Source organism: Conger conger, chromosome 4, assembly GCF_963514075.1.
Source record: "Conger conger chromosome 4, fConCon1.1, whole genome shotgun sequence".
Taxonomy (NCBI): domain Eukaryota; kingdom Metazoa; phylum Chordata; class Actinopteri; order Anguilliformes; family Congridae; genus Conger; species Conger conger.
This window is the reverse complement of record NC_083763.1, coordinates 6,140,528-6,154,437: the sequence shown is the minus strand read 5'-3', so window position 1 is coordinate 6,154,437 and position 13,910 is coordinate 6,140,528. Positions and strand designations below refer to the sequence as shown.

The following is a 13,910-nucleotide window of genomic DNA, read 5'->3' as shown; positions in this document are numbered from 1 at the left end:
CCTCCCTCTCTATATCTCTCTCTATCTCTGTCTCCCTCTCTTCCTCCCTTTCTCCCTCTCCCTCCCCCCCCTCCCTTTCTCTCCTCACCAAGGTTTCATAATTACATGGTGTGCATGTAAATCCATAAATAAAATGTGACAAATGTTGATCCCAAGACAAGGTATAAACAGGTAACCTATATTTCCATGCCAAAAATAGCTGTTTATTTGTATTGAATTATCAATATTTGAAAGCACTTCAGACTAGATTCAGATTTGATTCTCTCTTTGTGTGAAGAGAGAGATTATCAGTCTAAGCACTTTAAACGGGACAATTTATTTATGAAGTGCTATTTGTTAGTGTGATTTATCGCAGATGGCAAGCACAGGTGCTGGATGGGCTGTAGACCTGGTATGGGTCCTCTGTAGGACTGAATTATTCTCAAGGGAAGAACATCAAACTATCGAAATATCACCACCTAGGCTCAACATTGACGGTGGAACGCGGTAGCCAAAATAAGAACGCACAAGAAGCCCCTAATGGCACATGCATTGGATCAAAGTACTGAGGATGTCTACAAAGGAAGTTAATCAATTTTCTAGATAATTTAAAGCCTGGCGGAGATTCTGGGACTGCCTGCGTTACTAATCTCAGTAGGCTGTTATCCGGTGTAGTTATAATTGTGCCCTCTGTGTTGCAACCTAAACAATTGTCTGATTATTGGAAATATTCTTTCAATGTTGAGCTCAGACAGATGGCCAAAATCATCAATGACACCACCAGAGCTCGGACCAAAGCAGGCGATCGATAGCTAAACGTAGCAGGTCGCCTTTGGCTCTCGCAAGAGTCTGCGAACGCATCTAAGACAACGAGGAAGACATAAATTATTCAGGCCCTGGTCACAGCCGGCAGTAAAAAGCCCGTGGATGATGAAAACCTGGAGCAACCCTCACCGCTGTGCTGTGGGAACCTTCAGAGAGCCGCGGCCCGCCTCGTGCTTCTCCCCGACCCCCCTACTCGACCCGGCCTTCTCATCTGTCCTCCCGCTCCTGCCGTCCGTCAACCAGCAACGCGGGGGGAACCCTGCAGGACCGACCGACCGGCCGCCCAGACTCGCCGCGGAACAGAAAGCAAAGTCGACGGCCTTATTTGTAATACGTTTCCGTTTCTATTTATTTATTTATTTATTTGTTCGTTCGTTTATTTATTTATTTATTTATTCATCTATTTCTCCCCCAAGGCGAGCGGTGCAGAGCGGCGCCTCGGCTGTTGCCATGACGACTGCGGCTGAGCAATGTGTGTGTCTGGGAGTGTGAAGCAATTTATCATTTTAATGAGGGGGGAGAGAGAGAGAGAGAGAGAGAGAGAGAGAGAGAGAGAGAGAGAGAGAGAGAGAGAGAGAGAGAGAGAGAGAGAGAGAGAGAGAGAGAGAGAGAGAGAGAGAGAGAGAGAGAGAGAGAGAGAGAGAGAGAGCGAGAGAGAGAGAGAGAGAGAGAAAGATAGCACAGAGAGAGAGAGAGCAAGAGAGAGGGAGAGACAGAGGGTAGAGGTCATGTAATGAGGCAAGCCTTCTCCCTCCCAACAGTACCAGTATACAAAATATCCCCAAACATCTAAATAACCATGGGAGATTTTCATTCTTAAATCAACTTATTTGCAGAGGGACTGCATGCTCTGCATTAGGAAGCTGCCGGGGTCAGAATAAGCATTCTTACAAGGGAAAAATATAAATTGATTTTCATTTTAAGCTGATTTGTTCTGCAATAAAATAACCAAACCTGTACTGTATGTTCCAGTTGAGAATATATTCTGCCCTGGGTTGTGCTTAGACAGGTTTTTTTTCTTCATTGTTGTGCATACCATGAACACTTCTATTTCTTGCGTATCTTGCTTTGTGTCGAACCCTGGTTTTCCTCTTCCATCCTTGTGTTGTTTTGACAAACACTTTAAAAAAAAAATGTAAATATCATCTTACTGGAAGACTTTCAGTAAGAGTAGCATTCTGAATGACTGTGAAACAAACAAGAATATCTACATATAAGGCTTTTCAAACATTTGTACATAATTCATAAACAGGTCATGACAGTTACTCATCATAACACACACCACATATCTTTGATTGGCAGGTTATTGCTGCAGGGGTAGTTCACTATCAGGATTAAATAAATATATATATATTAGTATTCCTTCAACTTGCCCAAACACTTTTTATGTGCGATGAAGGATAAGGTTAGGTACTTTGTTTGTAATTGTGAGAATAATACAAAAATTTGTTCTTGTGCAGTATGAAACCCTCATGCCACTGTACAGTACAAGCTGTTCTGAGACTGTTTTCTCCCTGTACACCACAAACCCCTGAATGCCCCAATATAAGCAATTATAAAGCCAGCCAGCCATCAGAAACATGAAAATATCTACAATCTTCACTGCACACAAAAACCCATGGCCAACTAAAAGTGTTAAATAAGATTCCTACGAAAAAGCCCAGAACAGAATGCGAGCTGTTATTAAAACCTTAGAACGTCGCCGTTTCCACCCCAAGATGTAAAAATGTGAGCGGAAATAATGAGAATTTAAACACAGAAATGTAACTCTACGTCAGGAAGAAGGGGAGTTTTGGTAGCAGCGGAGCTCCCTTCGCGTCCGCATTACGATGCAAAGCTTCCTCTTCACCTCCCACTCACAGATCCGTGTCCCTACAGCTCCGAGCGGCTCGTCTCCTTCGCCTGCCGGTGAAACGGAAGCGCACCGCCCGGCTCGCCTGGCTGCGGCCTTGGATCAGGCAGGATCAACAGATGCCGCTGCAGTGGAAGTTGGCTTTAATTTACTATAAAGTGGCAGCTGGGCAGACCAGCCCCAGCGCAGAGACGACACAGTCGACACTGCGCACATCCAGTAGAAGCGAGATTTATTTTTCCTTCCTCCAAACTTAATAAATAATTAAAGCGAATCGATGTCAAGCGTATTCGTTCGTGCCCTGTCCCCAGCAGCACTTGTCCATCACGACTGACATAACCAACAGCGAACCTTGCAAACAATAGTCACATTAGTGTCTGTTACACGATATAATATATAAGACGATATAAATTGGTATACGCGCAGGTGGGACTTCTTTAAAGTACATATATGAGGAACTGATTTTCATGGCCGGAGTGTCTATTAATTTAGTCTTGCCATTTTGCACTTAGTGCAAATCGACTCTGCCAATTAAAAATTATATGATGATGAAATTATCCTAATTGGAAAAGAATAAATTGCTTTTGATTGCGGCTCTTTAAAATGAGAAAATGGAGATCTCGTGAAGCATCTGTCAGATGAGAACGAAACTCCTGCCAGTTGAGGTAAACACCGTTGCTTAGAGCAGAGCAGTTTAAACTAATTAATTTTTTAAAAGCTTTAATTAGTGCTCTGTCCTTTTTGATCATCAGGTGCACCAGCTTCTGGCAGTTCTCGGAGAATTTCTCATGCTGGGTTTGCGTTTCTGATAGAACTCAATGTATCTCAAAAGCCAAGTTACTCACAAACACAACTTCCTACACAATAGAGCTAAATGCAAAAGTATTGGGACAGTGACACTTTCTTAGCTCTGTACTCCACACATTGGAATGGGAATAAAACCATGCATGTGAGGTTGAATTGCAGACTCAGATTTTCATCGCGGGTCCATATTGGGTGATTCATGTTGGGAGTTACAGCCATTTTTATAGGGAACAGCATTTATGATTTAAAAGTGAATTCAATTTATTGGAACTGAAAGGGAATTACATTTTATATCTCCAGTATGATTAAAATTCCAGACCTATATCGTTCAGATTATTTCAATTGAAATTCCAATTAAATTCTGAATCCAGCAATCCAATATCTCAGCAAGAGACAATGGTCTGTTCAAGCTAAATAGTAAAACACGCATGGAATGGGTTTATAAGCTGTTATAAATTCACAATAAAACAACGGTCTACAAATATAAAGGGAATGCTGAAGCTTTTTTCGTGGTTAGTAAAGCTAAGGGGTTATGAATACATTACATTAATAGCCTTTGGCAGACACTCTTATCCAGAGCGATGTACAGTTGATTAGACTAAGCAGGAGACAATCCTCCCCTGGAGCAATGCAGGGTTAAGGGCCTTGCTCAATACAATATGACTTATGTTAACCTATAACCTAGAGGAGCGATAGATGGTAACTGGTGCAACCCTGTTCATCCTGTAGGCTGCAGCTGTGTGGTGAATATTAATCTGTAACACTTTAACCGACATAAGAGCAATTTAACTCAATTTAACGTTAGCATTCATAAGTGCTGATGTCGACAACCGCAAGCAGACATATGGTGTGTTTTGTCAACACTGATGCAGCAAGTGGCATTACCATGACATATCACGGACATAAGACATAAGATGTCGGTTATTGACATAAGTGCTTATGAATTATCATGCAGTGCTTATGAATGTGCTATGTAGTGCTTATGAAGGAGTTATGCAGCTCTTACACAGGAGCCTTCAATTAATGTGTTACCCATGAATATTTACCACACAGTGGTAAACACAGCCTTCGGGGTGTCCAGGGTTGCACCAGTTAATATCCATCACTGGGCGACTGTGTCTCACCATGGATAATTGGGGTGATTTGTCTAACCCTGCTGACAAAAAACGCTTCATCGTGGAAATAGCCCAGGATATTTCATTCACGCCTGCGATAATTAGCCGCTTCTCCCGTTATTTATTCTGACCGGGGTATCCTGAAATTCAGATTTGGATATTACTAGCAATCAAATGTCGGCCACTTCTTAGCATCCCTTAAAAAAATAATTAAATACTTCGACAGTTTTTTTTAATTAGCTGCCTAGTTTGCTGTGATCTGTCCCTTTGTCTCTTTATGCATTATGCGTCTCACGGTGGGGATCTTCGTCAACACACAAGCACACAGATTCACTTCAGCTTCTGTGTTCCTCCACGAAAACAGACCCTTTTGGCTTTGCTTGCAGTCTGGCTTTCTTCCTACGTCTCATTCTAGTGTGCGATTTCCTATTTTCAGCTCACTGACGACAGTGGATCAAGCCCTCTCTCGATCACACAATCTACCTGGGCTTTTCATCAGCTGTTCATTAACCAGCGGTTGCGCAGATTAAAGGCATCGGTTTACTATTTCAGTGTCAGGACTGAGACGCTTAGCAGACAAATCCGTCTGAGGAATTCCTTTGTTGTTTTCTTTGCAATGTGGAGAGTCTTTTGAAATTGAAAATTGTGTTTGAAATTCCTATAAACGCCGACGTGATTCCTTCAAACAACGAGCCTGTGTTGCTGTTGTTGTAGGCAATCAAACAACGGTGTGAAATAAACATGCACTCATTGGACGTGTAAGGACCTCTAAATGTGTTTTAAGAGCTCTTGAATCAATACTGCTTGGAGTATCTCAACCTGGGGGGATCGGTACAGCGCTCTCCCTAAAATAGAAAATAAGAGGGTACCGTGGAATTGGACTACATTATCGGCCTTGTCTCTCCTCCCAGCTGAGACCCTCGCTCTCTCCTTTGTGTCTCGAGGAGGAAGCCCCCATTGGTCGGAGCTCGGAGCTCTGGCTGCATTCCAGCGACTGCCGTTAACATTCCTATTGATCAGAGCAAATGGAGACGTGTCGGGTTTCCACGGCAACGGCTGTACGGACTCGGGAGTCGTTAGGGGACCCGCGGCAGGGGTGGGCTGGGGGACGGGACCGGGTGGTGGGTGTGGCGGGCGGGGGAATGATGAGGGGGGCCGGAAAATGACCTTTGTCTGGAGGAGGCTACGCTAATGCGCGCGGTGCTTTAACGCGCCGTGTAGAACGCATTAAAATTTCATCCCCTTCGGCAGGGGGCCTTCGGATTAAATATTCAAATGTAAATTTTATCAAATGAAAGTAATTAGCTCTGCTTTAACGGCTTACTTTCTGCTTCGTGACACCCTCCCTGAGCTGAAATCTTCCCTTTGCAGCCAACGCTGTATACAGACCATCTGAGGAGAGCTCTCCTTATTTCACACTCTGGTGTAATGAAATCCACTGCTCAGATTTACAGGGCCTCTGTACTACAATCACACAGTGGCTAACAGACAAACTACACTCTCAGAAAGGTACAAAAAGTGCCTAAAAATGTACAAATGCTTGTCGCTGGGGCGGTACCCTACCGGAACATAAAATTGTACCCTCGCCAGCATAATAACATTTTTTCCTTGGACGCGACAGAGCAGGTGACGCATGGGGCGATCGGTCAGGGCTGCAGCCTTTGTTATTATCACAGCAGTGAACTGCACCAGACGGACCGGCCATGGATCCAAGTGGCAGAGGTCCTTACTGTACCACGGCCACAACAATACACACAATGACACAATGAGGTGTATTTTCACACAGAGATGGGTCACTGTGTGCAATAGCTCGCCAGGACATGTAATGGTGGCGGAAACACTGGGGGGTTTTCAAGATCGAGCTCGGTATGGTAATAGATACCATAGGTTTTAAACTAAGCATTAGGTACAGTTTAGTGGTCGGAAAAGGCGAGCATTGCTGGGCTGAATGGCCTGTTCTCATCCTTACGTTGTTATGGTACATGATGTCATGTCACGTCATGTTATGCTATGTTATGTTAATTTAGAACAGCGCACTCAATGGAAACAATGTTAGCAACCCAGAGTACAGTGATAGATTGGGTGTCGCAGAGCGAATGCGTGTTAACACTAGCAGAAATGTTTGTAGGATATTCAGCGCCCTGTTAATCATTGGCCAGCTCACAGCGCATGAACAAAACGGAGACAATCAAAGGGGCTGCTCCATTATGTTCACAAGCTGCTTCTGCAAGCACTGCCTGGGGAATCATTGTCCGTTTTCTTCTTCTTCTTCTTTTTCCTCTACATTTGAAATGAATACGTTGCTATTTTTAATCCAGCAGGATACAGGGCAGGCTTGCATTGTTCTGCTTCTTGACAGTGATATCTCCTACCTTGTAGAATCAATTCATGGAGGTGGCCATGGTATATTTCCCCGAGGACTCGCGGATCTCAGACATGGGACAAATACCCCACCTAGAGGTAAAACGAGGTATTTAAGGTGTTCTACAGACATCATTCTTATTGGGCATATATTTTAACGTATACAGTGGCCTATGTAAATATTTTATGTGATGACATGCAGAGTTTGAAGCACAGATATAAGAAAACGTGAGTCTTCTTCATTAATGTTAGGAAATATTACATTGCTTGACTGGCCCAAGATAACGAATTATGTAAGTATCTTGGAAGAAATGAGTATGGTTAAAGTGAAAATGTCAAATGAAAGCAGATAAAATCCATCATGAGATGAAACTGACAATATAAGTAATCTAGAAAAAGTGGTCCTCAGCTGACTTCAGAACACTAAGAAACCGCACACTCAGGAAAAAATGGGACTGACCTTCGATGCAAAAAGCTATTTATTCTTATGTAATAAAAAAAAAAAAAAAAAAAAAAGAACGATCAACGTGCGTTTCGGCATTTTCAAAATCAATCAAAGACTTCTATAATAGCAATAATCAGTCACCTCTTTAACATACAAATGAGAAGCACTTTGCGTTCATTTCCATGCCTGCTTTTGGACCAAAGAGATCCACACCTACACATCTGCGCCACACTGCATCTGCCTCCTCCAAATGATGACCTCACAGCCCTGCCATAAGCAGAAAACCGAAACACTGAGATAAGCACATCACAAAAGACCGCATTCGATATTTAGGTTCATGACAGAAGTTTTTTTTTTTTTTTTTCAGATTAACATGAATGCGAAATGCCTCGCAGAGAACAACTTTAATCTTGTATCTTCCTGCACACAGCTTTAATAGACTAGCTAATTAAAATATCATTGCCTACATCAATTTCCAGATATACAAGGCAGATGAATCACAAGTGATATGGCATTTAAATGATTATCGCCAAATCATTTTTTCATATCTCGCCGTGATTGAACTAGCAGCTTCTGACTCATGACTGGACCCGATGAATTTACGGAGACAATAACAGAGCTTGCCAGAGGTTTTCACACATAAATAATTCAACAAGTATAATTAATGTAAGGGTGAAATATTTGTATTTATTTATTCTATTTTATTGTTTATTTTAGCAGGGACAGCGCAAAATTAAAAGGTCATCACAGTTAGCTAAATGTTCCAAAATATTTACTGGTATCATATGCGATTCCAACCTATTTTCAAGTAATATAAATGAAATATGCTTCAGACATTCCTTTAAAAAGTGATATAAATACTAATAAATATACTATGATGATGGTATTAAAATGGTGTTATATCTTCCCACAGGAGTGAGAGAGAGAGAAAAAAACTGTTAAATATTCTGTTTGAAACTTTTTGTTGAATAAAAAAACACTTTATCAAAAAGAAAAAAGAGCAAGTGAGAGAAAGAGAGAGAGAGAGTTACAGTACAGACATTGCACTGTACCTACCATATTCACAGACTATAAATAAAAGACAGAACTGGCCAGATCTCTGTGTTGACATATTTTCCAGCATTCCTGGTTCTATTGGCTCGTACAATCGTACAAAAAAAAATGAAATAAAAAAATAAATCGGAGCAGCCATCCTGATTACACTGAACCAGGTGCAGCTCCTTCATTACAAAATTAAATTGACAGGATAGGAAAATAATAGAAAATAATAGCGATTCCACTGAGACAACTCACAATGAATTACGCACTGTGTATTGAGGTTTAATGCAAAGTTTGGTGTCGGCTCTGCCTCTCATCACCCCCTGTTGTGAGCCTGCCGAAACAGGAAGTGGCTACAAACCCATCCCATCCATCCATCCATTATCTGAACCCGCTTATCCTGATCAGGGTCGCAGGGGGGCTGGAGCCTATCCCAGCATACATTGGGCGAAAGGCAGGAATACACCCTGGACAGGTCGCCAGTCCATCGCAGGGCACACACACCATTCACTCACACACTCACACACATGGGCAATTTAGACTCTCCAATCAGCCTAACCTGCATGTCTTTGGACTGTGGGAGGAAACCGGAGTACCCGGAGGAAACCCACGCAGACACGGGGAGAACATGCAAACTCCACACAGAGAGGCCCCGGCCGACGGGGATTCGAACCCAGGACCTCCTTGCTGTGAGGCGGCAGTGCTACCCACTGCACCATCCGTGCCGCCTGGCTACAAACCCCCCCTCCCCAAACATTTTGAAGGCATGAATAGCGAGATTCCAAAACAGGCAGTGCGGCAGAACGAGCCAGGCAGCGCAATGGCTTGAGCCAGGGGTCGGCAACCCTGGTCCTGGAGAGCCGCAGGGTGTGCTGGCTTTCGTTGTTACTTGGCATTAATTGATCAATGAAAGCCGTTGATTACACAGTTAACTCACCTCACCTGGTTTCTTGGGTCTGAACCGGTTGCTTATTTTAAGGTGGAGACGAAAGCCAGCACGCCCTGCGGCTCTCCAGGACCAGGGTTGCCGACCCCTGGCTTAAGCGTACGGAATGAACCAGGCAGCAGGGCAGCTTTGCATGGCTGCATCAGGGCAGATGGGGCAGCAGCTAGCAGGCAGCATAGCATGGCAGAGCATGGGCCTAAAGGCCCGGACACACCAAACCGACGGTCGGCCGTCGGGCGTCGGTGGCGCCCTGTCGGCCGAGTCTTTCCGGTGTGTCCCGCACGCCGACACTCCGTCGGCGTGTTTTGGAGGGCTCCGTCGATGAGAGAGCTCTCTGATTGGCTGTCCAGCTAGCGAATCAGTGCACGAGAAGAGAAACGGAAGCGACGAAAGCAAACCATTCCAAAGTTACTATCACTACCAGACATAATTTTCGATTAGTATTACTAAATAGCGAGAGAACAAGGAAATTGCTGCAAACTGTTTGTTGTGAGCGAGACAATGGCTGCTTCTAGGTCCAACGCAATGCAAACGCATTCCCCGGTCTTCCGGTTTCCATTTTTTGAAAGACAAATACAGACAACCGCCACCTGCTGGTGTGGAGAGTTATTACCTCTCACGCAGGCGCAGAACGTACGTGCAACTCGGCCGTCGGCGGACCGTCGTTGCGGTGTGTTCGGCACAGCCAACATTAACGACGCGTATCGACGCGAGGCGATCTTTGTCGGCGCTCCGCGGCCGACCGTCGGTTTGGTGTGTCCGGGCCCTAAACAGGTCAGGTTGGTGCTTTACATTAGATGGAGCACCATGTGAGGGGGCGGTGCTTCTCAAATTGTCTGCCTGAACTAGCTCCACTGGCTTCGCACCATTAATGCATACGAGAGGACCAACAATGCTGCTACATTTTTTTAAGGGTATATTTGCCCTCACCTCCACTTGTCAATTATTATGATGAGTGTAGATGTGAATGAGGAAACAAAAACAGAGCTTGTCCTATCGTTTGTGATATTTTAATGTGTTTAATGTCAAGCACAATACAAACTCTACAAAATGTTTCCACCTGTCTTATCTGTGTACAGTTACACACGCCTACCACTAGCTTTATTCACAAGGCCAAAGGAACAAATGTGCCAGGTGGTGCAGTGGGTAGCACTGTTGCCTCACAACAAGAAGGTCCTGGGTTTCAGGGGGTCTGTGTGGGTTTCCTCCGGGTACTCCGCTTTGCTCCCACAGTCCAAAGACATGCAGGTTAGGGACTACAGATGAAAAGGAGCTCATTAGCTAACTCTGGCACAATTACATTGATGTGGAAACTGAAAATGCTAATTAATGTGCACTGTTGCTGGTAAATAAATAAAGTAACAAAGAATTCTGAAGTGTATTATTAACCACCGTGTGTCTCTTCAATCAGTCAACCTATCAGTGACATGTATCAATGGGTTGGTTTGGTAAATCGAAATAATCAGTGATTTAACATCTGCATTGCACATGAGAACTTTTTGTGAAATTGCAAAAAACGATTGTGGAACAAGCAAACAGAAATGCAAAAGAATAAAATCAAAAATACATAAGTGTAGCAATTATGAAAAATAACTAGGCTACATGAGACTAAAACAATTCTGGAACAGCTGAGGCTAATTGTGACTCCGGGACTAGCAAAATGGGCTCCTCAGATCAGTGCAGCACACTAATGAGAAATCAACAGGTTCCTGATTCACAGGAAGGCCCCTCACCCACTTTCTCAGTGCTGCTCAGCTCCACGTCCTGCAGTTGTAAAATAAAATAACCAAGCAGGTAAAATAATTCGCGATTATTGGCTACCTGGTTCAGACAGAGCGGCACTGCTCAACTCCACGTACTGTGGACTGCAGTTATTTGCTCCAACTGTGGGCTACCCCACATGATTTCACTAATTATTTTACCTGCTCGGTTCAGATGATAAGCTAATTAGTGAAATCATGTGGTGTAGCGCATGGTTGGAGCAAATACCTGCAGACACGGTGGCCCGCAGGACGTGGAGTTTAGCAGCGCTGCTCTCTCTGAACCAGGTAGCCTATAATCACTGTGGAAACTTTGTGCCTTTTGCCTAGTGTGAGCATAGTCAGCTTTTCTATACACTTACAGGAGTGGACAGATTTCTGATATGAATTTTGTTCTCAAAATGAATATCAAGCATGAAAATTATAAATTGGGCGTAGGCCACATGTATTCCTCTAGAACAGGGTTGTCAAACTGAATCCCTAAGGGGCCTCAGTATCTGCTGGTTTTAGAGGTTTCCTTTCAATCAGCTGTCAATTAAGGCCTCCAGAACAAGAGAGAGTCGATTCTTTAGCCAATCAATGACTTAAATGCACCACAGGTTCTGAGAACAACCCGAAAACCAGCAGACACTGCGGCCCAGGACTGGAGTTTGACACCTGTGCTCTAGAACAACGTAGAATTAATGTTCTTGCTGCATAGCAATATATCTGTAGGTGTTCGACGTGCCTTCAGCACAAACAACTAAATAAAACAAATGAATCTCACGTCTGCGCGAGTTTTGTTTGACAATGTTAAACAATAAGCACGAAGCTGTCAGTGACATTTGGGCAACTGCGAGCATCGCAAACTGCGAACATGTCGATTGTTGAACAACTGTGGGAGGGGCAGCCAGAGCAAACCGCCCTGAAACGATCTATCCAACATTCGGCCGTCATATCGGTTGCTGTCGCCAGCAATAGGTAGCCTAGACCAGTTCGTCCTGTTTTCGTCCACTCGCCTTCCTCTGCCACCCACGCCACTTCCTTTGTTTCTCCAGGAGGGGGCGTATCTGTCTTTGTCACTCTACACAGCGCTAGCTCGGGAGCCAAAAGCATTGCATTGTAGAACTCAAAATCACTGGCGAGTAGCAAACAAAAGACATTTGAAAAAAAAGGAGGGGGGGATAGACGAGGGTTGGGATGCGGAAAGCGAGAGCCTAGGAGCTGTCTACCATCACATACACGCGCACCAACCTCTCTTTCGCTCGCCGAACAAGGGTTGCAGCCTGTCAAATCAGTTGGGGCGAGCGCGGCGCTCCCCACGAATAATAAAGAGATAGGGGAGGAACACCACCGATTTCTCGATTTTACCGCTAAGAGAGAAGGGGAGGGGACCGGGGAGAGAAATTGCTGGTAGTGGGTTACGGTTATAATACAGAATAATAAAAAGAAACGTACACATTTCCAACAGTTACGAAATCTCAAGACGACAGACGCAGTCAAATTATAAGACCTGAGAGGTGAAAGCATGGAGTAAGTAGCTGTTGCCTTTTGCTGATTTATTATATTCAGAATGCTCTTTTCAGTGAATGCTGTATTAAATGTAATATTTTATTGGTTATCTATGGTCACCTTCGTGTACTCGTTTAGCATCGCCTTTATTTTTTGCTAATTAGCAGAAAAAATCGTTTTCTCGGAATCCGTTACAGTGTGCGGACCGAATCACTGAATGCAAAAGCTCAAAGGCATTCTAACACTGCGTGCGTTTTATGTATGTATACTGTCAGGCGATTTCTCCATAGTGGCTATTTTCAAAGTTGAAATTCCGCCTGTATTTGAGCGCGCAGCGTCCAGAAGACGGGGCTGCCATGTGCATTGGATTACCGCAAGGAGTGGAGCAGTTAACGGAGGTTGTCTAATATGAAGGGGACTTGTGTTTGGTGTGCGTATCGAGAAAGGCATAGGGACTGTAGCAAGAAGGAAGGGGCATGGTCCATTCGAATATCAGCTGGAGACCACGCAGTGCCCACTTACCTAAAAAAAGAAAAAAAACACACGAAATAACATATGGCATGTTTTCAGCTATCGTGGCCTTTTATTATGCATATTTATGTAATTGTACAGTATGTACATAGTCTCTGACTAAGCCTTGATTATATACGTAATTACATATTGATCGATGGTTTCAGCGATGCTGCCTTGTTTTCGTTCTGCAAATATCGGCTGCATTCTTCACTGTGAGGAATAATGTCCTTTATAAATAGGAGTCATGCGTCCGGGTTTTTGCAGCGGCGAGAATTTTGCGTCCTGTGTAAGATAACGGTATTAGCGGCGCCGTGGGTGTGCATGTGAAGAAGATGTGAAGAAGGGCTGGCTTTCATTTTCTGGTGTGAAATGGGCAGTTCCAACATGGCTGTTTGGGCCACTGACTGTGGGTAGCGGCTGTGTGCAGAAACAAACATATTCTCATAGCATCATTTTGAACGATACAGAGTGTGTTTATCGTAGCTTCGCTGTTCTGTCCTTCTTTCAGATTATGTATGATGATGTTAAAAAAACCCCAAATTAAATCTAAATTAAGGATGGAAAAGTGTCGTCACGTTGAATTTGCTAAGATGACTAAAAAAAGCATTTCACGGCTCTGTATGAAGCCCTGGTAACACCTCTTTAAAATAATTTCTCATAGGCCTAACAACTCGTAATAGGGGTTTGCTTAACATCAACATAGTATTTCAGTCAAATATATACATTTGCCATAGCTGATATGTAATCATAAAAATATTCAGGGAAAACAGTGTCCTGTGTG

At 43.8% G+C, this 13,910-nt stretch overlaps 1 protein-coding gene across 2 annotated transcripts in view; it reads left to right on the top strand.

Annotated features, from left to right (window-relative positions):
* Positions 1-12,277: 12,277 nt before the first annotated feature.
* The window catches only part of palm1a (paralemmin 1a), a 42,296-nt gene continuing 40,663 nt past the window's right edge, over positions 12,278-13,910 (top strand). For both annotated transcript variants that reach the window (XM_061240934.1, XM_061240933.1), the window contains exon 1: positions 12,278-12,637. In XM_061240934.1, the coding sequence (XP_061096918.1) occupies positions 12,633-12,637 (5 nt within the window). In that variant the 5' untranslated portion in view covers positions 12,278-12,632. The remainder of the gene's footprint in view (positions 12,638-13,910) is intronic.